General features: G+C 43.1%; 1 protein-coding gene across 7 annotated transcripts in view; it reads right to left on the minus strand.

Moving 5' to 3' along the window:
• KLF12 (KLF transcription factor 12) overlaps positions 1-27,952 on the minus strand; it is a 263,442-nt gene that overhangs the window by 65,628 nt on the left and 169,862 nt on the right. For all 7 annotated transcript variants that reach the window (XM_062636889.1, XM_062636888.1, XM_062636890.1 and 4 more), the window contains one exon: positions 12,968-13,103. In XM_062636889.1, coding sequence (XP_062492873.1) covers positions 12,968-13,103 — 136 coding nt within the window. The remainder of the gene's footprint in view (positions 1-12,967; positions 13,104-27,952) is intronic.

Consider the following 27,952-nt stretch of genomic DNA (forward strand, 5'->3'; position numbering starts at 1 on the left):
GGAAATTGAACACAGACAATTAGGAATTTTAAGTTACCCCAAACAACTATAGGGGACTTAGACAAGCTTGAGGAACACTTACTGCAAAGTACGCACATAGCCTCAGTGTGGAGGAGACTTTCAGATTTTCCCATTCACTTAAAACTTCTTCTCCAACTCAAATTGCTCTGCAGAGGTCCCAGCTGGTGCTAAGCAAATCATCAGGAGCTCTGCCATTAACTTACATGGGAGCAAAGTCAAAACTTAAGGGCCCAGGTGTCATGTAGTGGTAATTCTGGATCATGGTAGATCATATTTTCTCATTAAAAAATAATCAGTGACCAAGAGGTAAACATTAACGAGAACCTAGAGCAGGCAGACATTGCACAAAGAGAAAATAGAGGCTGGAGCGAATGTCCACTCCCAGAATTCTGCTGCTTAAGTAATATTATTCCCAACACATCACTGAAAAATCAAGCCTTTTACTTAAAACTGAGACTCCAGGGGAAAATAGATAAATCTTCTAGAATATTATTTGGAATACTGCACAACACAAATATACAATGTCATAGCTGTATAAACGCCTATGTTGGGATTTGGAGTACATGGACTGCTCCTTTTCACTGACAAATTCTGATGTGCTGCATGTGCTCAAACAAGAGGCATCATACAGCTGGCTTTGGAAACAGTTCCACCAGCACATGAGGGAAACAGAAAAGTAAAGCCTGTAGAAAGCCAAGTCCATGAATAACCCCCTTCAGTCCTTCTCTCTGGGGTTTAGACCTCAAATGTACCAAGAAATTGGTTTGAGGCCAAAGCCCAAGAAACTAGTAAAAATATCAGAATAACAACATGAATCACAAAAATGTTCTAGCACACCAGCAGCTGAATGCATTTGCACTGGAAGCATTCTGGGTCCTTCATAATGCTCAATTAAAATGGCCAGCTTGGCACAGCAATTTTTGAAAGTGAAAAGGAAAATTTCAAAGCAACTTCTCTTGATTTATATAACTGCATTTTCCATTTGCCCTTGGAAACCTACAAATAATCCATTTTCTCCCAAGATTTTGCACTGAATCTTTCAAACCCCTTACATGCTTCAAATGTGTAGTAAATATTAGTCTTCTTTACTGCTTGTTTGATTTTGCCATTTGGTAAATGTTACATTTCTGATACTGTCAGAAATCTGCTATCAAGATGACAAAATGATGTAAAGGATTTTTGAAGTCTAAATTATTAGCTCTCTCAGAGTCTGACATTTTTTCGACTTTCTGTGTAGACTCTTCCTTCTTCAGGAACGTCTCAGGTACCTGTCCCATGGCATCACTAGATACAGATTTTATTTCACAGTTGTACCTAATCACGGGGCATTGGGACAAAATCTCCCTGACCCCACCAGCCCTCAACTGAAATGAATGTGCACTGGAAGAATGGCAACTGGAAACCATAACATTGACCATTCTCTCCTATGTCAATTAATTTATAATCATCTTTGTGTCTTACTGGGAAAAATATTTATTCCTACAGTTGATACAAACAGCAACACATTACCCAGAAATCATGACTCTAAATTTTGTACATTTTTCATAAAGGTCCCTTTTTAACAACTTAGCAATACAGCAGGCAAAAATAATGTTTGTGAGGATGATAAGCATTTGCAGGCTAAATTTTTGTCAGTGGGACAACTAAAACTCTGGTTAGAACCTCCAGTATCCAGGCACTGAAGTGAAAGACACACAGACATCTTCCAACCAACCTCACAGACACCTAAAGCTTCCTATGTTCTTCTCTGTCTGGCCTGAAAGCCAAATGCTGGTGGCCTTTCACCCAGACGCTGCTCTCCTCTAGAGATCATGGGGAGAAACACCCAATCCTTGTCTCTGGGCCTTGAACTTTATCTGTGCTATGAAAATGGCTAAATCACACATGACAACATGGATTCACCATAAAAAGGACCTGTAATAGTCACTTCCCAATCCAAACCGCAAGCGTAGCAGGAAAAGTAAGAGGGAAAGGATGTTGTAGGAGCACTCCTGGATATCTTTTGTATCTTTTGCATTCTACCCTTGTGTTCCATTATTGGCAAACGTAGGTATCTGGCTTCCTGAGTCAGTACTCTAACGACTAGGTTTTTATGCCAGACGTGGGTGGCTGTACCACTGCTGCCACTGGCCATCACATTTTCAGACAGAGAGAAGGCTGGTGGGAAGAGGACAGCATGCTCTGGGTTTTAGACCAGGCAGAAATAGGTAAGCTCAGAACAAAGTACTTCTTATTTTCCACAGTGGGAAGTTGGGAACTTAAGCCTTTTTTTTCAAACTGTACTTTAATGAACAACTACAGGTCAGAAGCCCAAGCTCCAGAAGAGCAGAGATAACTCATAGTTAAGTGGTAGGTAAAGGAAGTTGGTTGCTTTGCCCATTGAACTTCAGATCATTTAACTCTGTTGACTGTACTGTGGGAGCGTTGATGCCTTGTGTAGGTGCTCTGAAACACTGCTGGAGCAAATCACCTATTTTATAACCTTGCAATGCCTCCATCAGACCTCCCCCCAAGCAGGCAGTTAATCTCAAGTGCCTGTGCTGTTGCATTTCATCTTGGTTCTGGGTACCTGTAGTATTTCACACTTGCTGCAAGCATAGGGGGATAGCAGTACCTCTATGTCGTGCAGTATGGCATGGAAAAGGATGAAAAGGCTGTACCTGTTACAGAACTGCACGTATTTAGTACTTCTTCTCAAGCAAGAGGAAAAACATGTTTTATTTTGATTATGCCTTAGTAGTAGCTAAGAATCTCATAAACGATGTGGTGATACAGACAGCAAGTACTTCAGAAGCAGAAATGTTGAGTGCAAAAGAAATCATAGAATCATAGATTGGTATAGGTTGGAAGGGGCCTTAAAGATTATCTAGTTCCAGCCCCCCTGCCATGGGCAGGGACACCTTCCACTAGACCAGGTTACTCAAAACCCCACCCAACCTGGCCTTTAATACTGCCAGGGATGGGGCAGCCATGAATTCTCTGAGCAACCTGTGCCAGTGTCTCACCACGCTCAGAGTAATGAATTTTTTTCCTAGTATCTAATCTGAATCTCCCTTCTTCTAGCTTAAAGCCATTCTCCTTTGTCATATCACTACCTGCCCTCGTATAAAGTCCCTCTTCAGATTTCTTGTAGGCCCCCCTTAAGGTTTTGAAAGGCTGTTTTAAGGTGTCTCGAGCCTTCTCTCCCCAGACTAAACAAGCCCAACTCTCTCAGCCTGTTCAGCTGTGTGAAGAGTTTTTAGCAAATAATTTATTATACAACATTATCCTGTTACTCTGCTTTTGAATATCTGTGACTGAGATTTTGGTCATTATTCCAGTTCCTCCTGTACACTTACTTATAAATGGTTTGGCCATGATAAGCAACTGGTCACAGAGACGGCAATGGCCATCAGGTTGTAACAGACACACCTTGGTGAATTTTACTTGAAGCTATCTCTGTGACAGCACTGTGTGTCTCTGATTTATCACACAGTATTCCAGCCCTATGCTAAATATTGTATTTTTAAAGCAAATAATTGAGGGAGATATTCTGACAAGGCTGAGACTCCTGCTGCCTCTTAACAAGTACATAAATGCAAGTATTTCTTTTGATGCCTGCTGGCAGCCTCTGGTCATTTCCAGGTTATTTCAGTTTCCAGGCTCTGTTTGCAAGGCTGGAGATTTCTGCCAGCAGCAGATACGGTAGACAGGCTTTAGAATGAGCACTTTCTAGGGCAGCCTCTGACCTCAGTACCTGCCAGCCTGCTCCACATTGCCTGAGCTTAGTGGTATATGCAAGGCAAGAGTGCTCTGGCCACTGCTGCCTCCTAGGATGCACTTCCTTATTTTCTGCCTGCCTCATTTTTTGTATTTACTTGCACCACTGTGTCCTGTTGCACCTCAGTATATCCCAGAAGGGTAAATAAATAAAAGCATGTTCATTCTTCACACATCTTTGGTTTGTCACTGCTAAAACAATGAAGGTGCTCAGCTTGACTCTGAAACTTATGACTATCATAACTTCTGATACACCTCAGGATTAGATGCTATTATCTCAGCCATTGCATTGCTTTACTCCTTGTTTCAGCCTTCAATTCCTTTTATTCTGGCTAAAGGAATTTCATAAGTATGGCAGCTTTAAGCTCCAATTATCCTTTTCTCTGTATGTCCAAAATAGTAACACTTATGTCCTCAGTCACATACACATGGAGAACAACACCTCCTTGGCACACAGGCTCAGGACAAAACACTTTCATATCCATCATTCAAGAATTTCTTTTCACTCCTTTTTATCTCCAGTCTAAAAAGAGCTTGCTATGAGAAATTAAATTGCATTGGAGTCACTACTAGTGAAAAAGGACTGAACTAAGAAGGGGGAAAAAACAGCACAATCTTTTCCCGTTGTGCAGGAGAAAGGAAAATGGCAGAAAAAAATGTGTTTTGCTTATGTTTTTAGATTCCTGTATTCACACGCTCACCCAATTATGCCTTACTGAATAGTGTTCCCCTTTTCATAGTGCCCTCCTTTGCGCGGTTTATGTACCTGTGACCTACACAACCTTTTTTGTGGTCTTGCATGCACTGATCTAAACATTCAGGAACATTTTTCCATAAATCAATATAAGCACTGCTATTAAGATTTAACTGTGCTGCATGTTTGTCTGTCAGAAAATCACAGGAACTGCCTTATGGAAAAGGAAAGATAAAAACTTATCTGATCTAGATAATGAAAAAAGAAGTAATTTTGTTTCAAGTGACAGCAGAGGACAATGTTCTTTCTTTTTTCTTATCAGTAAGTCAAGGTAGCAGTTCACTGAGGTAGTTTCATTGTGCCTTTTTTCTGGCACTGTTCTGCTACCTAATCCACACTGATGAGTATTTGCTACGGCTCTGAATTCTCTAATGCACAAAGCTCTGCCCCTGCTTTCTGTGCTGATTTAGAAAGAAAAAAACAGAAAAAGCTGAATAACAAATCGCTGGGGAAACAGATGTCAAATAGATGTACAAACTGCTAACTGGGTAGCAGTAATGCATAATGTTATTTATAATTCATTCTTCAGTGTCACGCTCTTCGAGCAACTACACAATGCCAGCCTCCCTATCAATAAAATGCATTTCACGTACCTAACCATAATGACTCAAGCTTCACTCTGGAGCAACACATTGTAGTGGATTAAGCATGGGACTAGAAGGCAGATGTCCCTGATCCCAACTCATCCTCTGCTTTGCTGTATTGCCTTAAGCAAGTCACTAACCTGCAGATAATTATAATATTTGAACACACGAGAGACCTGTACAATTTAATTAGTTAATGTTTGCAAAGCCCTCCAAAGATAAAAAATGCTATATGAATTATAATCATACACTATTGTTTTGAGGCATTTCATTCCAAAGCACATTTGCGTAAACATGTTTAGTAATGCAAAATCCCAATAATGGCAACGTTTGATAACCACTTGGAAATGATTGGCACTTTGTAGACTAAAATTTAAATTAATTAACAAATTTTGTCTATTTTGTTAAAAGATAATTATAAGAGACTATTCAATATAGACACTGAACTGATGCTAGGAAACAAGATCTTTGGAAGTTTATTCTGACAGATAAAGGTAATGAAAGAGACATACATAAAGGTATCTATGAACCCATACATGTTACAAATGCCTCTCTTGCTGCACCATACTGGTCCCAAAAATACTCTAAGTTACTTTTTTTCTTTTTAGCATCCAGACTTCTTTTACAGTTTCAGGGTTAATCATCAGAACCAATAAAGTTAATGGTAAAACTCCTCTGGACTTTACAGAACCAGGATTCCTTGGTTCTTCCAGCTTATTATATACCTAATTTAAATATTTCTCTTAGGAGAATGTTACTCCTAGCAATAGTGTGGTAAAGTATGTATTGAAGAGCAATGCCTAGGACTTCAGAGCGACTCAAGAGAAAAAAATCCAGACATCCTAATGGCAATGTGTCCTTGCTTTAGATCTACTCAACATTCAAGGTAATTTACTGTTACAGGGGAGACAGGAAAATATAATTTTGTGTAGACCAAGCTAAAAGCACTTCTATTTTCAAATTAGCTTTCTTCAGGAAACTATTTAACAATATCTCTACCTCCTAATACACTGTCATTTAAGCAATACCATCCTTTCAAAGCAGGCAGTGATGTCAGTTTCTTTGTAGAAGCTGCTTTTGATTTACAGTTGCTGTCTACCTGGCCCTTGCTCCTAATGATCGCTGGCTGATGGGAAACCTGTTACCTTGGCAAAAAGCTCTGGGATTTATACCATTGAATTTCCATACCAAAAATCCTAGAATCTGTGTGTATGCACAGAATGGTATCCTTTGATTTTACTGCTCAACTGCCAGGCTATTAAGCCTTTTTACAACAGGCTCATTTGGATTACTAAAACCAAAGGCTCAGAGTTAGTGCTAAAGAGCAATTCCCAAAGGTATATAAGGGCTTTCAAGTTCTTGCAGTAGAAGTTCTTCATACAGATTTAGGCACATTCACTTTTATATACATTCACAGAATTCTGAGATTCCAAATTTTGCTTGAAGAAAGCTTATGAAGTGCTATATAAATAAACTGTAGACGAAGTCAGTACTTCTTCAGAAAGTTATCTGAACTGCATGTAGGTAGGAGAAATCACACCTGTAATAGTTGCCAGACCCAAAGTGTAAATGTACTGGTTAAGCTTCTTCTTGAGTCACAGGCTTCTGGCATGGCCTTAGAAAAACACAGAGGAGGGGTCTTCATATATAAATTCAACACTGTTAAGTTTTTATCATCACTCTCCCTAAGCTGTTCGTCCAGGGTCCTTATAAATAACCACTGAAGAAGGCAGGCACCTCCAAAAGGTAGATGATCACAACTGATGAGATGGCTGGACCTAGAAGTATGTGCATCTCTTCTCTGAGGGAAATCTAGAACCCTGAAGCCTAGCTTTTAGGTAGATTACACTGTGAGAGATGAACCCTGCTGCAAGGATATGTACAAACTGGACTAAGAAGGAAAAAAATAACTGTTATAGCCAAAACCAGGACACCAGTATTGCACACAGGTAGCTGAGACACAGTGCACCTCTGTCACCTCAATAGCGCCTTTGGGTCATTAGCCAACTTCCAACCCAGCAACACTTTTCACTGCAGAAACCTCTTCTGCCACAGGACATGTATCTAAGACTGCTGACAAAATATAACACAAAACTAGAACACAAATATCCCTGAAATAATGACAGTGGGGGCATCAACTGCAGTACAGATGACTGCTTGCCTTACAGGGCTCTACATAACCAGCATCTTTCACTCATGTATCTGCACACACCCCTCCCTCTATTAATGTTTAATGACTCGGTTCAGTTTGTAGAGTGACTCTGTAGGAAGCTGAGAAGCCCCACTGTGTAACAGCCTGTGGGGAGATGGGAAGCCCACGGGCAGCTCTGCTTTCTGAGTGTGCAGTCCAATTTCTTCCATGAGTGTTACAGCAACTGTGAGATCTTCTATTCTAAAGTCTCAATGCAATGGGAAAATGCATCCCAGACTCGGGAAATCTTCACAAGAAAAGTAAAATTGAAACTGATGTATTCCCACAATTTTGCTCTAGATCAATTGGCATTCTCCAGTGGAAAAAAAATGTTTTACTGGGAAATTCTGGACCAGCACTAGTCTGTTCTCCACACGTAAAATCCCCACCCAACTGTGCCAGTTTTAAAATGAACACTTGTTCATGGAGGGCAGATGTACCAGAGGAGAGAGGAAGAAAGTTCACACAAGTACTGCCAAAACACCCTCACTTACATTTCTTGGAGACTCATGACAAAGTATTTTGTCTGCAAGTAGAAGAAAAAACTGAGTTGAAAGTTCCATATAGTGAATAGCACACCGGTAGTAATCATAGAATAGTCAGGGTTGGAAAGAACCTTCAGATCATCTAGTTCCAACCCCCCTGCCATGGGCAGGGTATCACAGAAACATGTTGAATACAGATGTGCAAACAGTAAAATGAATGTAATTTGACACTTTATCATAATAATTGGAAATTATTTATTATATTTATCATAACTAATTGGGATGATTGCAGCTGAAGCAGGAAAACAGAAAACATCAGTGTAGAAAATGAATGGTTGATGAGAAAGCAGTTATAAACCTCAGAAGAGATAAAAATCAACCACAAAAGCTGATTTACACTGAAGAAGAAGAGGGAGAAAAAGCTGATCTAAGGAGAAAATATCAAGACTTCAAAAATACATACCTATTTAAGACTAGAGTGGTACTGTGGCTATGCTGCCTGTCTGCTGGGAAATTTCTTTCTCACTAAAACTATCTTCCACTGCATTGCAATAATGCAAACCATTCTGTTCTAGAAAATCCAGCAGAATTTAAAAATAAAGTAACGATCACATTAGCATCAATATATCAATTGCAAAGCGTAACCAAAGAGAATGTGGGTAGGGTCAAAGCCCCTAATCTCATTTTCATGCAAGCACTCAGTGGCACCCAGCTCAGTGCAAAGAAGAGTTCATGCTAAAGGTCACCACAGTCACATCCAAATGACAAATCACATTTCTATGAATTAACTGCAGCTGTAACTATTAAGTATTCAGGATTTCCTCTCTCTCTGTTATCCCAGAAAAAGAAGCTACCTTAAGCTTCTTGTTCATATGCACAGTTTATATGCACAGTCCATCTATTCCTTGACATTATTTGAAAGAAAAAGATGGTTTTGGCAAAGGAGTTCCCTCAGCCTACAACCTCTAAGGAGGAAAAAATCTATAGAAAGAAGCAGGAATTTCTGGCTCTTCGGATTTTCACCAATATACTGAGCAAGAGTTCAGGCTAAAAATCACCCTCCATTTCTGCCCTCAGCATCTGAAAGCAGGAAATCTTACTTTGTGTGTTCAGGGAGAGAGCTGCATGCTGTAAAGTAACATACTTTACTGCACAAATGTGTAGGGAAAGAAGGAGATGACTGTCCTGTTTAGGGTTTCCTTACTATGTACCATGGAGATGGCTCCCAAGCCCCACTGTATCAGGGCTGCCTAGGGATGGAATGGCTGCAAGGCTGAGGAAACAGCATGCTACCTCTGAGAGAGGCCTTTAAAAAGTTTTACTGGTCTTCTAGGGCTTGACTAACACCCTTTCCTCCCTTGGCTTCATAAAGATTTCTAGAGCATGTCTGAGATTTGACCCTGAATATATGATGCTATACTTGCTGTGTAATAAGCATTTGTAGTGTCAGGCATAGAGGCAAATCTGCTCTTTGTTAGAGAGCTACATGTCAAATCAAGTTTGTAAAACACGCTACAAAAAGGATGAAATGCTGCTTACAGTGCAAAGTCCACTGAAATCTACATATTGCTGCAGTATTTATTATCAGCCAGAGCATATTATCTGAGATTAATAAATTATTCTTAGTCTATATTATGGTAAGGCACAGCAACTGCCATAAAGCAGCACTGTCACATAAAGAAATTTCATCAAAGTACCCTGCTTGAAATAATGACTTTGTTTATCTATAACTTTACATTATTGATTGGGTTTGCTGAGGAAGGACTATGAAGTCATTCCAAAAGAACTACTGAGAAGTCTGGAAGCTCAGCCAATATAAAGCTAGCAGCAAGAAGGCATTTCTCTGAGAAAAAAATAGTCATACTTGGTCATTTTACAAATATGCAAGCAATTACATTCTGTTTATGCGAATAAAAACTAACGCCAAACATGTGGCTCTTAGCGTCTGATTGTTACAATTTTTATTGGTAAGGATTTTTTTTCTTGTAAGACTTGAGTGGACCTGAAACAAAGCAGCAACATAGGGGATGCCTTCCATTTTTAGAGGACGTGAAAAGCAAAGCTGTCATACAGGAATTCCAAACTGCCCTGTGACCCAGCCACATAAGGGTAATTTCCAAGACAATAAGCTTAAAAATGGCTGTATTAAAACAACAGTTCCTCCCCAAACACCGGTAAGTTAATTTCCTTCAGCTCGTGGTTAAAACCTTGGTATTGCTAACCCCACCTGGCAGATTTAGATCCAAGGGAAGATGTGGAGCATTCAGTATCATCCTGTTACTCCCAGCTTCTGGCATGCTGACTCCCCAGTCAGGTGCCATGGATTGCTGTACCCTCACCTCACACCAGAGATCCGCAGTGCTGACACATGTGTCCCAGGCAGCTGTCTGCACTGTCTGCACTTAATGGAGAGGAACGGGAGCTCATGGGCTTGAGTGCTTCTCTCCCTCCCTAAATTAGACAGCTAGGATAGGTCAAATGAATTATCGCCTGGACACGCCACCTGCTATCTGGTCCATATGCAGGGAGGCAAGATAACTAGCTTGGATGAGACACCTATGTTGCAGATGTCTAACTAAGCAAGATGAATCCTGAACCCCACACATAGCGCACAGGGAAGTCAGAAGCCTCACCAAACCAATCCCCTGCAGGGTATTTGAAATCCTTTTCTGCTCTTTGAAAAGAGGCAACAATAGGCAAATATATACACATACATATATACATGTTTATAAACCTTATGCAGGATAATTTAAAACATGTCTGAAAAGCAACCAGGAGAAGGTCAACTGCTACCTCGCACTTGCCACCAGCATCTGCAAATTGGGCTTGGCATTTTGTTTAACAAAGACAAGATTGCAGAACAGCAACTGAAGGAAAGGATGCTGCTGTCCCTTTGGAGGTACCACACTCTACCTCTGAGCCAGTATATGCAAGAAGTTATTTTTGTTAGTAACTGCATAACTGTTTACAAGGAAGAGCTTACAAGCCCACTTTAGAAAGAACACACTCTGTGTGACAGTATTCTGGACTCTGAGGTCCAGCCTGCCTCATTTCAGCACTTAGCCTAGACCTACGCTTTACCGCCTACTGAAGCAGTCTTTCTATGCATGCCCCTACGCTGCCCAGTACAGAACAGTAGGTGCCTTTCCACGTCCTCAGAGGAAATTCCTGTCTGCTAAGTTTAGATTCTAAAATTGAGCACACCGGATCTCCCTTTGGAAGGCTTCAAAGGCACTTTCCTCTCTGCACCAAGGGTACGTAGAATGCGGACTTTTATTTTCAGTGGACTGCTTTGCTAGATGTCTAATATGAAGGTATGTGTTAGATACCCAGATTCAGAAGAGGGTCTGCCTGTGAGGCACCGTATCACAGACTGCAAAAGAAATGGATTGAGTGAAGTCGGTATAATGTGCTAATGTCTCTTTTCAGCTCAGCAGCTGTGTATGTGGTGTCTGTGACTGAGAATGAAGTCAAGAAGAAGACAAATTGCAGATCATAGTCAAATTACATTTTCCTAAGGGGCCTTTTGAAATAAACCAACAGATTACTGTTTAAATAAAACCCATAACAAGGATGAGTTGATGTTATATTATTAAGTTGCTTAATTTAATTCTTAAACCCCAGAGCCAGCCAAGTAATATTCCAACACATTTACCTTCACAAACTGTGGAATGCACTGTGGAAAATCTAAAATGCTTTTCATGGTTTGAACAATTCTCTAAGTGTTCAAGTAATATCAATCACGGAGAACAGTATCTGCCTGCCAGTTGTGCAGCAGAATCACTTTCTAGTGCCCTGTGCTTCCTTTTCTCATTAATTAGACTGAACTATTTAGTGCAAAATCATGATGGGTTGTTTTACTTTTCTGGCTTATTATTGTGTGCTATAAACTGAGAAAAAATACTTGACACTTCAGGGCCTTGTGCTGTAACTAGCAAATTCAAAATACGTGTGAGGCCTGTCTATGAAGCAATAGTGTCACTAGAAAAGAAACCTTCCCTTCCCTTATCACCTTTATCCAGAAAGGGAGCATGTCAATTACAATGAAAGCCAATGCCCTGCCTTGCCTGTAGAGACCTCTTTCTCTGCTTAAGGGGAATACATAGGTTTGAGGATCACAGTTAGTGTGCTTGACTAAAAGATGAATTAGTAGCTGTCTGGTGAAAACACAAAAGAAGTAGTTCCTCCTCAAACACAGCTTGGAAACATCAGCGCTTTTGGCTACTGATGGCTAGGAAAGCACAGCAAAATATAATTACTTTTTAGATACCACATTAAGACATCAAAAATTCATTTATAATAAATTACATAATAACAATGTCTAATGGCCTTTACTATATCCCTTCTTCTTTAATGATGTCCAAAATGTCCATATTTTGAACCTCTCAGATAAAGTAATGTGCTTTGTGGCTCTAGCACAGGCTTCAGTGCCTGGAGGCTCTAGTTCTATTTCCAGCTCTGCTTCAGACCTACAGGGTGACCTTTACACATAACCTCATTTTCCTCACCTATAAAATGGGGATATTAATACTTATTTACCTCACAGTTGGTTCCCTTCCAGCTGCTACAGTGACTGAGCAAGCTCATGCATCTACAGAATTGCTAATGTTCATGATGAACTGTTCCTTTTTTTCCTAAACAAGCAATGCAGACATTAAATTAAGAACTTATTTGTCTGTCCAGTGAGTAAAAGTACACAGAAAAATAATAGCAATGGATAAACTGCTCAAAGTCCCTCACTAATTTCCTTTCAGTGACACTGTCCTTCAGGAGAAATGTAGGTAGTTCCTAATTGACAGTAACTAGAATGAACTCCTTGATGCTGCTTTCAGTCAGGAAAAAAAATCATGTGTTTTTGAGTGAAAGCCTGACTTGGACTCCCTTTGAAGAGGACATAAAAACACTGAAAGCTCTGCAAGTAAATAAAGGGGAAGTAACAATTTCATTATGAAACTTTACCTAATAATGAGGGCACACAGAAAGAAAGGAAAAGAAAATGAGAGAGAGGCAAGAGATACAGCCATCTCTTCCTAAAGGGAACAAAGATACACAGAAGAGATGCTGGCAGGTATGCTGACCCACAGATGGGGGGACACCCCTGCCGTGCCGGAGCCTCCTTCAGCCTGGGGACACCTTGGCAATAGTCATCTTGCTCTGGGAATGCGATACTTACTCTTGTACTGCTCTGGCTATGGAGAGCGCTGTAGATCCAGTTTCATTAACGCTATCTAAGGTCACATTTGGCAGGTCGTCATCATCACTGTCACTTTTAATTTGTCTGGGAGATAGGCCTCGGGGGTCCATTTGTGCTGGAAAGAGACATATAATGGATTAATATGAGCGTGCTGAAATTAATCTCGTCCCAGAACAACATCAGGGCACACAACACATCCGCTTGCTTGGGCCGGATGGCACCACTTGCACTGAGCTTCCCAAAATCAAGTGACAGAATGGCAAAGTCACCTCGGGGTGCCACAGCATCTCCAGCAGCATGCAGGCATATGAACAGGCTACACCAATGCACACAGCAGATCTGAAATAAAACTGCACATGTAACACCCATCAAAAACTCGGTTTACCCTCAAGTTACTTACCTGCCTGTCTTCAGAAAGTGAAGGGAAAGGGCTACATCTGCTTTCTATGACACAGGACACTTGAAAGTAAAAACTGAGGTAAAACTTCATGAGCAGTGTTTCATTCTGAGTGTTCATCATGAGACACTAGGCTGGGACCCATGTCGCCCTACTCAACTCAGAAAAACTCAGCTGTCCTGATTTCTGACTCAATTCAACACCAATGCCAACCTCTGAAGGAGCCTTCCCTCCACCATCACATGTAGCAAAACCACTGCACCTAATAACTTTCAGGTGACCGATGTCAGCTAGGCTTTCACAGATTGTTTTCAAGAAGTCCCACAAACCTAGGTCTTATGAACACCTGAAGACTGAGAATTGCAGATTGCTTTGTCCATCCACAGCTTACAGTACCCACAGTGTATGGCAGTGGTGCTGGCAGGGGTCTCTGAGGAGAGGCCAGGGCTGCCCCATGCTGGACACAGCCAGTTCCTACCAGCTCCAACCAACCCACTGCAGGGCATGCCTGAGTCCTGCAGAAAAGGTGGTGATGCCCCAGGGAAAAGCATATTTAAGGAAGGGAAAAAAAAAAAGCCACGCAGGCAGACTGAGGAAGAAAGTGAGAAACAGCCCTGCAGACACCAAGGAGGGATGAGGTGCTCCACAGTGAAGCAGACATTCCTCTGCAGCCCATGGAGAGAGCACAGCGGATCAGGCTTTTCTGATGGGAACTGCAGGCCATGAGGGCCCACACTCAAGCATGGAAAAAGTGTGAGGAGGAAGGAGTGGCAAAGAGGAGCTGTTTGGACTGACCCCAACCTCCATTCCCCATCTCCCTGCAGTACTCTGGAAGGGGGAGATAGAGGAGCTGCGAGTGAAGGAGTGAAGTTGAGCCCAGGAAAACAGTGGGTTGCAGGCTGTGGTTCTCACCATCCTAATCTATTTTTAATTAGCAATAAATTAATTTTCCCCATGATGAGCCCATTTTGCCTGTGATGGGGAGTGGTAAGTGATCTCACTATCCCCATGATCTCGGCCCCATGAGCTCTTCTACCTCATTTTCTCCCTCTGTCTTGTTGAGGAGGGGGAATGTGAGAGCATCTGGGTGGGCATCTGGCAGCCAGACAAGATCAACCCATCAGAATGATGTTTTGTGCCAGAGAGACAGGAAAGGAGAGGAGAGCAGAAAAGCAGGCTACCTGCCTTCCCTCTTACCCTGGCTGCTGTCCTCCAATGGGAAGAAAGCACAACCTGCGTAGGGGCAAGGGGAGGGAACTGAGAGACAGGCATGTGGGGACTATGGGGCACATGTGTAACCTGGGGCAGTCCCGAGAGGAACTGGGGGTTGTTGGTGTCATGGGACAGACCCGGGGACAAGCTTCAGAGGTGACACAGAGAAAGAGACATTCCTCCCTACTCGTGAAATACCACATAGGATTAATAAGTGCTGAGAGATACTGAAAGCAGCTGGAGTAGAGAGCAAAACTGGAGAGCTGCCTGGCCCTGCAAGGGAGGCACGGGAAGGGGAATGACAGGCAATGAGATTTGTTTAAAAATGCGCTTATTTTGTTTGGATGGGTGAAACGGGAATCCAAGAATGCTTATTTAAAGAGCTAACTCTTTCAGTTTCTTAGCTTGTGCTCTCTGGTATTGCAGTCTCAGAGATGGACATTTCCTAGGTTTTGCAACATGTGTCTCAAGACAGGCAGCTGTCACTGCTACTCAACTCTGCCTAACCACAGCCCTGGATAACAATTATCAAGGTATCTCAGGCTTCCTTTAGAGATCATGAAGAGTTCAACAAGCCTACAGCTCAAGAGCAGCACCAAAAGTCACAGTAAAGTTTCCTGTTTTGCCAAGTTTCTCATGTTACTGTGCTCACTAGCTCTAGAAAAGAGATGGCATCACACTGGAAAATGGGAGCACTGTAGATACTCCAGGAGCTGCACAGGCATAACAGCAGCACTCATGGATAGCTGGGCTCTTGAAAAGAAAGCATTCCCAAACGCGTGATGACTCAAGGGAAGGTTGGTCTTAATTTATGTCCTAGGTGTGAATCACCTCTGAGGAAAAGAACAGTGAGAGATTATAAATGTCCTTCAGCTGTATTTTATTTTTTTTACATGAAAGAACCTCATAAAGAAAATACTATTAAAATACGTTCAGTAAGCTGATGGAACAGCTCCTTCTGGAAGCACAGTGCATTTAGAGATGCACAGTATGTCTTCTATTTGCTTTCTACTAACAGCTTAGGTGCCTCAGTAATGCTGGCTACATTTCGGCTGTTTATTATTCCTTCATATATAGTGAAGAAAACAACCAGTGCCTGCACTGGTCTGGTGAGGGGAGGGTGCACAGTGGGCAGGGCTGCACTCGGTGCTCCCTGGGGGAGGTCCTCCTGCAGCAGGGGCTGAGCTGCGGGACAGAGCGGTGTAGAGAGGAGAGTGCCTGCGCTGGTCTGGTGAGGGGAGGGTGCACAGTGGGCAGGGCTGCACTCGGTGCTCCCTGGTGGAGGTCCTCCCGCAGCAGGGGCTGAGCTGCGGGATGCTGTTAATAGACTGCGAGATGTCAGGGAAGCTGAGAGGAAGCAGGAATGCTTGCTCCTGGCCCAAACTGTGCAGGGGCCTCGAGCTTCACCTCTACCTCATGAAGGAAAGAAGGAGGCCGTTAACCTGGGAAGCTGGGAATTAGTGACAAAAAAAAACAACAAAAAAAAAGAAGGAAAAGGACAACCAAAATCAAGGGGCTTCCCCCTAAATCCCCTGTCCCCAGCAGAACCACTTTGCTGTCCTGCAGGGGCTAATGAGGAAACGCACTCCCACCAGAAACAGCCGGCTGATGCACTGCTAAAGAAGATCTCTACTGGTGCCGCTAGGAAAAAGCGGCGGGTCGTAGTAGTAGGGGACTCTACACTGAAAGGGACAGAAGCACTCGTCTGCCAGCCAGACCCCATCTCAAGGGAGGTGTGTTGCCTACCGGGGGCACGGATCAGGGATATGGCAGAGAGGCTGCCTGCTCTAGTAAGTCCCACGGACTATTACCCACTCCTGGTGATACATGTGGGTGCTAAGGATATAGATAGTAGTAGCCTGGGGAACATAAAGAAGGACTACAGAGCCCTGGGGGAGGTGGATAGGGGCTCTGGAGCTCAGGTAGTCTTCTCATCAATTCTCCAGGATACAGGGGAGGACCTAAAAAAAACTAGGAGGATTAGCCAGGTTAATAAGTGGTTAAAAGGGTGGTGTCATAGTTAGGGGTTTGGGTGGCTTGAACATGGGACCCAAGCTTGTAGGCCAGGTCTAGTGGGGGCTGGTGGAGCTGGTCTAAGGGAAAGAGCAGTTTTGGTAGAAGGCTTGCCAGACTGGTCAAGGAGGCTTTAAACTAGATGTGCTGGGGGAGAGGGGCATCATTCCATTCCAACACACCCAGTCAGTTGCCAGAACCTACAATAAATGCTTGGAGCACTGTAGACATATCCCAGCTGCTCCAGCCAATGAGTCGGCTTCAGCTGGAGCTCAGCTCAGATGCCTCTATACAAATGCCCGTAGCATGGGGAACAAACAAGAGGAATTAGAGATGTGTGCACGTCTACGGGGGTATGATATAACAGGCATCGCAGAAACATGGTGGGATGGCTCCTACGACTGGAGTGTTGGAATGGAAGGTTACAGGCTCTTTAGGAAAGACAGGCCTGGCAGGCAGGGAGGGGGACTTGCCCTTTATGTTAGGGATAGTATGGAACTGTGTCTGGGGACAGGTGAGCAATCCAGAGAGTTTGTGGGTCAGGGTTAAAGGGAATATAGCTATGGGAGACATTACTGTGGAGATCTGTTACAGACCGCCTGATCAAGGAGAACCTGGGGATGAAGCCCTCCATAGACAGATAGGAAAAGCCTCACACTCACAGGCCCTTGTTCTCATGGGGGGACTTCAACCACCCTGACATCTGTTGGAAGGATGGTACGGCCCGGCACAAGCAATCCAGGAGCTTCCTCAATTGTGCAGAAGACAACTTCCTTCTGCAAGTAACAGAGGAGCCGACAAGGAGAGGTGTCATGCTTGACCTCGTGCTCACCAACAGGGAAGGGCTCGTTGGAAATGTGACGCTCCAGGGCAGCCTTGGATGCAGCGATCACGAGATGGTCAAGTTCTTGATCCTCAGGACAGTGAGAAGAGCGTGCAGCAAGCTCACTGCCCTGGACTTCAAGAGAGCAGACTTTGGCCTCTTCAGGAACCTGCTTAGGAAGGTTCCATGGGATACAGCCCTAGAGGGCAGGGGGCCCAAGACTGTTGGTTGATATTCAAGGGATCACCTACTGCAAGCTCACGACTGTTGCATCACAATATTGGATGGATAAGGAGCTGCTGAGGAAAAAATCAAATTAAAAAGCTACAAGCTCAGGAGTGTTGCATCCCAACCAGAAGGAAGTGCAGCAGGAGGGCCAGGAGACCTCCTTGGATGGATAAGGAGCTCCTGAGGAAAATTCAAATGAAGAAAGAGGCTTATAATAAGTGGAAGCAAGGACAGGTGGCATGGGAAGAGTACAGGGATGTTATCCGGAAATATATGGACCAGGTTAGGAAAGCTAAGGCCCAGTTAGAATAAAACTTAGTGTCCTGGGTTCAGCAGTAGCCGTCATGTTTCTCCTTCTTGGTAGCTGGTGCAGTGCAGTGTTTTGACTTTCGGCCTGGGAACAGAGCTGATAACAATGATGTTTTGGTTTGGCCAAGGACTTTGTGAGCCTCATGCTCTGCCAGGGAGGAGGGGAAGCCAGGAGGAAGCAGAGACAGGACACCTGACCCAAACTGACCAAAGAGGTATTCCATACCACAGCACGTCATGCCCAGGATGTAACTGGGAGTTACCCGGAAGGGCTGGGAGACTGCGGGGTTGGAGGAGGTATGGGCTGGTGCTTGGTCGGGCTTGGGGGGCGAGTTATCAGTCGGCTGGTGGTGAGGTGATGTATTCTCTTCCCTTGTTATTTCCTTTATCATTATTATTATTGGTGGTAGCAGTAGTGATCTGTGTTATACCTTAGTTACTAAACTGTTCTTACCTCAACCCGTGGGAGTTGCATTCTTTTTGATTCTCCTCTCTGTCCCTCTGGAAGCAGGGGGAGGGCAAGAAGGGGGGGAAGTGAGTGAACAAATTGCCTGACTGGGTTTAAACCACGACACTTAGCTAGAGGTATTAAAGATAACAGGAAGGGATTCTACAAGTACAGAGCAAATAAAAAACAGACTAGGGAGAATGTAGGCCCCTTCAGGAAGCTCTTGGGAGAACTGGCTACACAGGATTTGGAGAAGGTTGAGGTTCTGAATGACTTCTTTGCCTCGGTCTTCACTGGCAAAGGCTCTGACCAAACAACCCAAGTCTTGGAAGGCAGATGCAGGGACTGTGAGAATGAAGACCTTGCGCCCACTGTAGGAGAGGATCTGGTTCGAGACCATCTTAAAAACCTGAACGTACACAAGTCCATGGGTCCTGATGAGATCCATCTGCGGGTCCTGAAGGAGCTGGCAAATGAAGTTGCGAAGCCGCTGGCCATCGTATTTGAAAAATCATGGCAGTCAGGTAAAGTTCCTGATGACTGGAAAAAAGGAAATATAACCCCCATGTTCAAGAAGGGGAAAATGGATGACCTGGGGAATTACAGACCAGTCAGTGTCACCTCTGTGCCTGGCAAAATCCTGGAGCAGATTCTCCTGGAAGGCATGCTAAGGCACATGAAAATCAACAAGGTGCTTGGTGACAGCCAGCATGGCTTCACTAAGGGGAAATCCTGCCTGACCAATTTGGTGGCCTTCTATGATGGGGCTACAGAACTGATGGACAGGGGTAGAGCAGTTGATGTCATCTACCTGGACTTGTGCAAAGCGTTCAACACTGTCCCACACAACATCCTTGTCTCTAAATTGGAGAGACATCAATTTGATGGATGGACCACTCAGTGGATAAAGAACTGGCTGAATGGCCGCACACAAACAGTTGTCGACAATGGCTCAATGTCTGGCTGGAGACCACTAACGAGTGGCGTCCCTCAGGGATCGGTGTTGGGACTGGTCTTGTTCAACATCTTTGTCTCTGACATGGACAGTGGGATTGAGTGCGCCCTTGGCAAGTTTCCTGATGACACCAAGCTGTGTGGTTTGGTTGATACCCTGGAGGGAAGGAATGCCATCCAGAGGGACCTCGACACGCTTGTGAGGTGGGCTGATGCCAACCTCATGAAGTTTAACCATGCCAAGTGCAAGGTCCTACACCTGGGTCGGAGCAATCCCAGGCACAGCTACAGGTTGGGCAGAGAAGAGATTCAGAGCAGCCCTGCACAGAAGGACTTGGGGGTGTTGGTTGAGGAGAAAATGAACATGAGCCAGCTTCAGTGTGCGCTTGCAGCCCAGAAAGCCAACTGTATCCTGGGCTGCATCAAAAGGAGCGTGACCAGCAGGTCAAAGGAGGTGATCCTGCCCCTCTACTCTGCTCTTGTGAGACCTCACCTGGAGTATTGTGTGCAGTTCTGGAGTCCTCAACATAAAAAGGACATGGAACTGTGGGAACAGGTCTGGAGTAGGGCCACGAGGATGATCAGGGGACTGGAGCACCTCCCATCTGAAGACAGGCTGAGGAAGTTGGGGCTGTTCAGCCTGGAGAAGTCTGCGTGGAGACCTCATAGCAGCCTTCCAGTATCTGAAGGGGGCCTATAGGGATGCTATAGGAGGAGAGGGACTCTTCATTAGGGACTGTAGTGATAGGACAAGTGGTAACGGGTTAAAATTTAAACAGGGGAAGTTTAGACTGGATATAAGAAGGAAATTCTTTCCTGTTAGGGTGGTGAGGCACTGGAATAGGTTGCCCAGGGAGGTTGTGAATGCTCCATCCCTGGCAGTGTTCAAGACCAGGTTGGACGAGGCCTTGGGTGATATGATTTAGCGTAAGGTGTCCCTGCGCACGGCAGGAGCGCTGGAACTAGATGATGTTAAGGTCCTTTCCAACCCTAACTGTTCTATGATTCTATTGTTCAAAACAGCTGTTTTAGGCAGAATAAGCACCATTCTGACTGTGCTTCTTAAAATCAGAACTTACACACGATGGTATTTGATGCATACCTGAGCATTAGGGATAATCTAGTATTCGATTCAACTGAACCACCCAGTCAGCTGATTTAGCCCCAAAAAGCTAGTCAGAAAAAAAGTGCTACTTCTGCTTTGCTCCCTAATATTCCTTCTTAAAAGCAACTTTAAGTATGAGATGACTGTTAGTTATTTCATTACTTCTTCAGTTTTCTTAAAAGTGAATCTCATTACAAGAAGTTACATGTTTGTACCTGCCCATTATTTAAATACTACTATACATGATGCTTTTGTGAAAGCTAATGTTTGTAAATAAAATGGTAATAAAAAACCTATGTAAGCAATATTTTGTGTTAACTGTGGCTTAATCTGACTTGCACTACAGTGCAAGTATTAAGCAGGTAGCTCAGAAACATTTTTCACATTTAAACCCAAGCCTACCTTGAAATCACAAACGTTACATAATTTAGTCTGTAATACAGTTATCCATCAATTTTGATCACTTAAACGTGAATACATCTACATGAAGATGGTAGAAATGTATATGAAAAATCTCACATAATTTTGTTCCTTGCAAGATACATTGATTCATTATTAAGGCACACTGATTCATTATTATTGCAGATTGCCACCTCTTAAGATACTATTGAAACTCCGATAATATTTGGTGTTGGTTTTAGATTACCAGAGGAATGTGCTAGGATGAAAACTCTCAATTGCCATCTTTTTTTTTATGCTCAGCAAGGTAAGTTCTACTCTGTCTACTCCTAACGCAGCCATGAAGTTGCCAATGGAGTTGTGCTTTTGCACCTAGCGATAATTTAACCCACTGGGCATGGTTTGCCCCAGCAGACGCCAATCCCTGAAAACATCATGAGGTGCTGTGAGATGTGAGCATGGCGAGAACAACAGGTGAGGAATGGGAATGTGGGCAAATTCAAAGGCGGGCAACTCAAGGACACTTTCTAATGTACTTTTGCAGTGAACTTAACTAAAGGTGACAATTAAAGGAGATAATGATCCAGGGATTATTTCCCTTATTTTCTAATGTCGGCTTACATATGCATGCTTTTGTGTCTCCCTCTCCATTCATGACCTCTTCTCAGCTTGCAGACTTGGGTGGCCAAGGTGCTGATGAGCCAAGGTGACTAACCAGGAGGCTGAGTTTCACCACTGCTAGCTGGTGGATACTGTCCTGTTTTCCCATCAGCATGGCTGCAGCTGCCACAGAGGAAAACATCCTTTACAGCTATTCTCCTCCCCCAAATGAGACATGTTAATAACCAACTGCCTGAAAGCCTATCAGATTTCTCCTCCTCACAGTCACTACAGTGTGCAAGCTTCAGTACACGATTTTTATACAGTCCGAGTTCATGACTCCTACTTCTGTCAACAGCTTTGACTTTCGGACATCTATGAACAACTGTGGAACTGGTGGCACCAAGGTTTATAAATACCAGCCACAGTTCATAAACACTGAATTAAAAGTAATTACTGGCCTAACGAACATCAAACGATAAAGAATGAAGAGATGCAGGCAAGAGATAATTTAGCAAATGAGATGAAAAAGGTGGAGGACGAATGAGTAATTGAATGCAACTGGCAAACAAGGTGGAGAAGAGGCCACAAAACATGCCAGTGCATTCTAACCTCCCTTCACGTTGTACTTTGTTCTGACAACCAAGCTTTTCCTTGAACTTAGGACCACAAAAATGGGTCACTGAATTGAGTTCTCCCTACTACAGGCAGACACATTTCATTAGTAAAGCTCAGGCACTGAAAATGAACTGGGTTTCTTGCCCTTGCTACTCCTTGAAAGGCAAGATTTGTCCGGCAGAGCTACCTGGTGGTTTCACGGAGTGTGAATGAGGCTCAGGCAAGGCAAGAAAAAACAAACAAGTCAGAGACTGCTTTTGTGGGACAAAGGTGTCATTGAAAGAGCGCACAGGAGCTACAGAAGCAAGCTGTCAGCACTCAGTGCTGAAAGGACTGGTGAGCCAGGGGAGTACTTAAGAATGTCTGCAAGTGCTGAAGGCTGCAGGCAGCCACGTCGCTCTTCATCCTTGTTAGCCTCAAGAAACAATGTCCCTTTTGCTAAAGAAAGTACAGAGAATTGCTCTTGATGCACACACATACATGCAATCATTTCTCAATGGCCCCTTTGCCAAACCCTATGAAAAAAGGAGTTTCCCTTTGGGCAGTGAAAGTGAATTCACTTTCTGCACTTGTTTTAAGGACAGATGTGCAAATGGGTCTCACTTAAGGCACATACTAGCCTGTAAATACTCCAGAACTGCCATCATTAATGTTGTATCTGCTGTCAGCTGCCTGTAGAAAAAAAAATCAGATCTGGATAAGATATAAGTTTGCTTCTACTTCTATTGAACTAAATAGTTTTTGGCTTTAAAATTTATGCTGGCTGTAGAGGCCAGACAATACCTCATCCTGTTTCTCAGGAGAAAATAGCCCCTTCTACAATGCTGGAAGAGATTTAAACTTGCACAGCAACTTTCTAACAAGCACCGATTGAATTTGTGCTTTCTGGCACAAGGCTGTGTTGGTTTTGACATGGTATTAGCCATATCATGCAAGCACAATCTCCAGGAAGGATCCAGCGTGCCAGCAAACAAACCCCTCAGAACAGAATGCAGCCTCCACATTCCCAGGGGAAAAACATGAGCATAGGGCCACACCACAAGGGTATTTTTTCTCCTTCTCTCTCTAAACTGGTGCCCCTGTCCACACTAGGGCATCTCTTGGGAAGGGGGGACTATGGATTTCAATCTCTCCAGACTGACAAGAACTCAGCACACCTCCTCTCACTTCTCACACACATGATGGTGTTACTAGCTGTTGGGTAAATGCTGTCACCTATCATATTCAGGCTCTGCATGAATATGTTCTAATCACTTTACTTCCTTCCAGTGATTATTTAGGGATATGCAGCCCAAGTATTCTGACCTGGTCAGGCAAGGCCAAGCGCCGTCAGAAATCCCGCAGCTGGATGCCTGTAGATGGCCCGAATCTGTGCCCTTCTCGGCATGAAAAGGGCTGTACACTAACAAACTTCTATCACCACTGGCAGGTTTCAGTTGCCACAACCTGATTTATTTCCTCTTGCCAAATTTCCTGTGAGTGAAAGGGATGAAAACTCCTCCCATCAGTAGGCTCATGAAGACCCACTAGAAGTAGTTTCACATCTATATGCTATCTTTGATTTAAAGGCACATACGAGCCCCTTGGGTCAAAGATGAATAAAATATTTAAGAGCAGGAGAAAACTAAGTAATCATCAATTTTGCCTCTCATTATAGCTAAACCACGTAGTATTAACTAAGGCCAAAATGACTCATTACAAGATGATACCTGCTGGTGTGAAAGCAGCATCCTGAAGTATTGAAGCCTCTGGCTCACTTTGTCTTAGAACCTCAGTTTTCTGCATTAAATTAACTTCTCTGCAGTAACTGTAAACATACATAAACGTAGGCCTGCTGATACACCACATCATAATACAAACTAAATCACACTTAGTTGCTCTCTTAAAATAATTAAAAACCTACTGCTTTTTGAAAGGATTTCCAAATTCAGAGTCTGTTTGCTTTTGTTTCATATATTAAGTTCCTCACCCTGTTTTCTCTGAAGGATGCCTAATATTTAACCTGCTGTTCAAAATTATTGCTTGTGATGAGATTTCCAAGCAGCCTTGACATCAACCCACTAGACTTGCCAGCCACAAGCAGGGTTACAGATATCTGCAGTGGGAACAGTAACACCAAGAGCTGTGCAAGCCTGTATAGTGGGGAGGCCATTCTGGCCTTGCTAGTTCTGATCCACGCCAGGGTGATGTGCTTGCTGTCACAAACATAGCCACAGGTTTTTATTGTAATGGAAATTTAAACAATGCAGAAATGTGATGCAGCCAAAAGACTCATGTCTGTTGTTGCCAAATGTCTGACTTAGAAGCTCCTCTCTGCTTCCAGTGCATGCTGGCATACAGCAGGTAAAAGATTCTCTCTAGCTGTAAGCAACGGTTGCCTTGCACTTACTGCTTTTAGGAATGGAAAGCAAATACTACCCCACACCTCCAAATTAACATTTACAAGAATTTCATTAGTATTCCTGTTACACACATATGTGTTTGTGTCTGCTGAGAATGAAGGTCTCAAATAACAAAGCAACATTTGCTGCCAGCTCCTTAGAAGGACGGTATTAGAAAATATGGTCAAGAAAATTATACAGCACTCATGCCTTAGCACAATATTCTATTAATCTGACAGCATCAGAAACACTGTGAAAGAGGTAGTTGGAACCTAATAATGATAATAATCTGCCCTTGCAATGACTCCATGACCCACCAGCACCTAACAGTACATTTCCATCAGCCCTCATCCTTTCTCAGAGCCTTGGACCTCAGGAGCTGGATGACACAGGAGGGGAGGGAAGAGCCTACTGCCTGCTGTTTTCAGGTACCTGTATTGCAAATGCAACCATCCCAGCCCTCCCATACAGCCAGCAAAGGGAGATGGGTGCCTTCAGATGTGCTGAGCCCACCCACCTACAGGGGAATGTCAAAGGAGAACACCACAGACACCACTGTATGTTTTTACCAGTGGAAGAAACACTTCCAGATGCAGATGTACGTGAGCTGTTTGAAATGATGCCCTCAAAGAGTGTTATACTCAGGTTTCCTTAATGTGCCTTAGAAAACCAAATCCTGGCTTTATGGACCTAGCAAATGCATGGGAATGATGATACTCATTATTTTCTCCTCCTAAGCTGGTCATAGAATAATAAAATCATAGAATCAGCTAGGCTGGAAAAGACCTTTAAGATCAGCAAGTCCAACCATTACCCCAGGACTCCCAAGACCACCACTAAACCATGTCACTGAGGACCTCAACTACATGGGTTTTGAACATTTCCAGGGACTGTGATTCCACCACTTCCCTGGGCAGCCTGTTCCAATGCCTGAGCACCCTCTCTGTGAAGAAAGTTTTCCTAATATCCAGTCTAAACCTGCCCCGGTGCAGCTTGAGGCTGTTACCTCTTGTCCTATCGCTTGTTACTTGGGAGAAGAGACTGACCCCACCTCACTACAACCACATTTCAGGCAGTTGTAGAGAGCGATCATGTCCCCCCTAAGCCTCCTTTTCTTCAGACTCCAGACAAACACCCCAAGTTCCCACAGCCATTCCTCATCAGACTTACCCTCCAGACCCTTCACCAGCTTTGCTGCCCTTTTCTGGACCCGTTCCAGCACCTCAATGTCATTCTTGTAAGTAAGGGGCCCATACTATATGAAGCACATATATGGCATTTTTCTTCCTATTTAAAGTTCACTGTAAGTGCTTTATGTGTTGGAAAACGCTCTGAGTGCACCTATCAGATTTTCAGTCAAAACAGCCTGGTGCCTGGTAGGGGCAGCAGAATTGTTTGATTTATTTCATAAAACTTTATGTACAAAGTAGCAGTATCCATGAACGTAATGGTCAGAATATAGAGTCTACAGGGGTAATTTTTATTACAATTTATAGTAAGATTACCCATACTCTACAGTTTTCAGATTTTATTGCGATTTTATGGGGCTATATCGGCTAGAGCAGTTAAGTGCATACAGCACAGCTATGGTTCACAGAGATGGGAATTGGTACTGAATGCACGGTGTAACTGATCTACCACAGAATATTAATTGCTATGAGCCAATCAAAGGCAATATTTGAATCATTTCACCAGCCAAATAATTTGCCATATATCTGTAAAAGAACAGCTATGTGGAGGAATACAGAGAAGAGGGTGACTGCATGGGTGTAAGACATGCACATACTTAAGCATCTCTGTCATTGGCCTGTATACATAAACATGCCACACCATTTTTTTTAAGCAAAGGACTTTTTTCTGAGCTGTTTGAATGCCATGAGACCTCATCTACAAAAAAGCAAACTACTGAGACTTCTGAGATTTATATCTGACTGAGCATCCTACACACAAATGCTGCATCACCAAAAGTAAAAAGGCAAAACAATAAGGATAGAATATATTTAATATGAAATAAAGTATTGCAAAGCCACTAAAAACAATAATAGATTGCAACTCACACACTGCAACAGTCTAGAGATATTTTAGACACCATAAAGTTTCCAGGAAGTTCGTCCAAGGCACAATGAAGCCCAAGGCAGGGATAAAATAAATGAGAAGTTTTATGCCTGTGTTCCTGCTGGATCCAAATTTGTGGGATAAAAGCAACTAGATCAAAGCTCAGCCCTGGTGAGAGTACAGAGTTGAAGGACCAGGGGCATTCTTGGCATGGAAGACAAGAAATTAACAGTTTCCAAAAGGTGCAGCGACTTGGGATACATCAGAATGGACTTCATAATCCTCCTTATCCTGGGCTTCTCAAATAAATTTGGAATAAACATCTACTTCATTCCCTTCCACAAACCTGCTCCTATGTAAAAACATACATGATATTAAATCCACTATTGATAAATCTTAGAAGAGCATGTGCTTCTGTAGTGGAAAACCCAAAGTATGTCACTAGTGAGTCACCAGAAATATGATTTTTTTTTGACACTTAAACAGAAGACTATTTATAGGACTCCCCATAGTTAATCCAAGCTGCTTTGTCTTCATGCAACCTCCTTCTCAATTTCAAATACTACAGTATATCTTGTAACCTGTGTTTTAACTCTCCATTCTGGCAAGAATTACTATTTACTCTAGTTCTTAAATATATGCACCATCTCCAGTAATGCAAGTTCCACCCTGAATGTCAGCCTCTCCTCTAGATGTTTCTCCTTCCTGGCTAGCCATTACCAACCTGCTCCTGCTTTCCAAAACCACTAACATTTCTTCCAGATGAACCAAGCAAACAGGGGAAGAGAGATTCAACATTCTGGGGCTGGAGGGTGGAGGTAGACAGGTTGGAATACATACAGGCGCTAGAGATTTTTGGCCTAACAAAAAAATTACTGTTAAAGTAGAAACTCTCTGCCTCAATGCAACTCAAGTCCAAAATAGCCATCTACTAAAATGTAGAAAGGATAATCACTCCATATGAAATAAAAAGGCAACACTACTGGCTTCAATTAAGAGTCTCTTCCATAGCATAATTTATACAAACAGACCATATAATCTGACCTTTAAACATATGGAAAGGTTCTCTAAATCTTTAACTTTGTACTACAAATTGGATTTACTTTTGTGGAATGGATTTTACAGTAGGTAGAAATAACAGGCTGTACTTACAAAAAACAACCAACCAAACAACAACAAAAAAAAACCCCAACAAGGGTAGTGGATAATGTAATCTAGTGGTATTACCTGTTTTAAATCACAGAAAAATCTGTAGCAAAAGGTACTGCATTTACTGCATGTTAAGGTATCCACAGTGAGGAATATGGCTTGAAAAGACACAACCTGTGTACTTCTCCTAGGTCTACACACAGACATAGTAACATAAAAATAGTCCAGGCCAATGTCATTACAGATATTTACTCACACAGGGAGCAGATGAAG

This window comes from Pezoporus occidentalis, unplaced genomic scaffold (assembly GCF_034315485.1).
Source record: "Pezoporus occidentalis ecotype Australia unplaced genomic scaffold, CSIRO_AGI_Poc_V1 ctg5, whole genome shotgun sequence".
In the NCBI taxonomy this organism is placed as follows: Eukaryota; Metazoa; Chordata; class Aves; order Psittaciformes; family Psittacidae; genus Pezoporus; species Pezoporus occidentalis.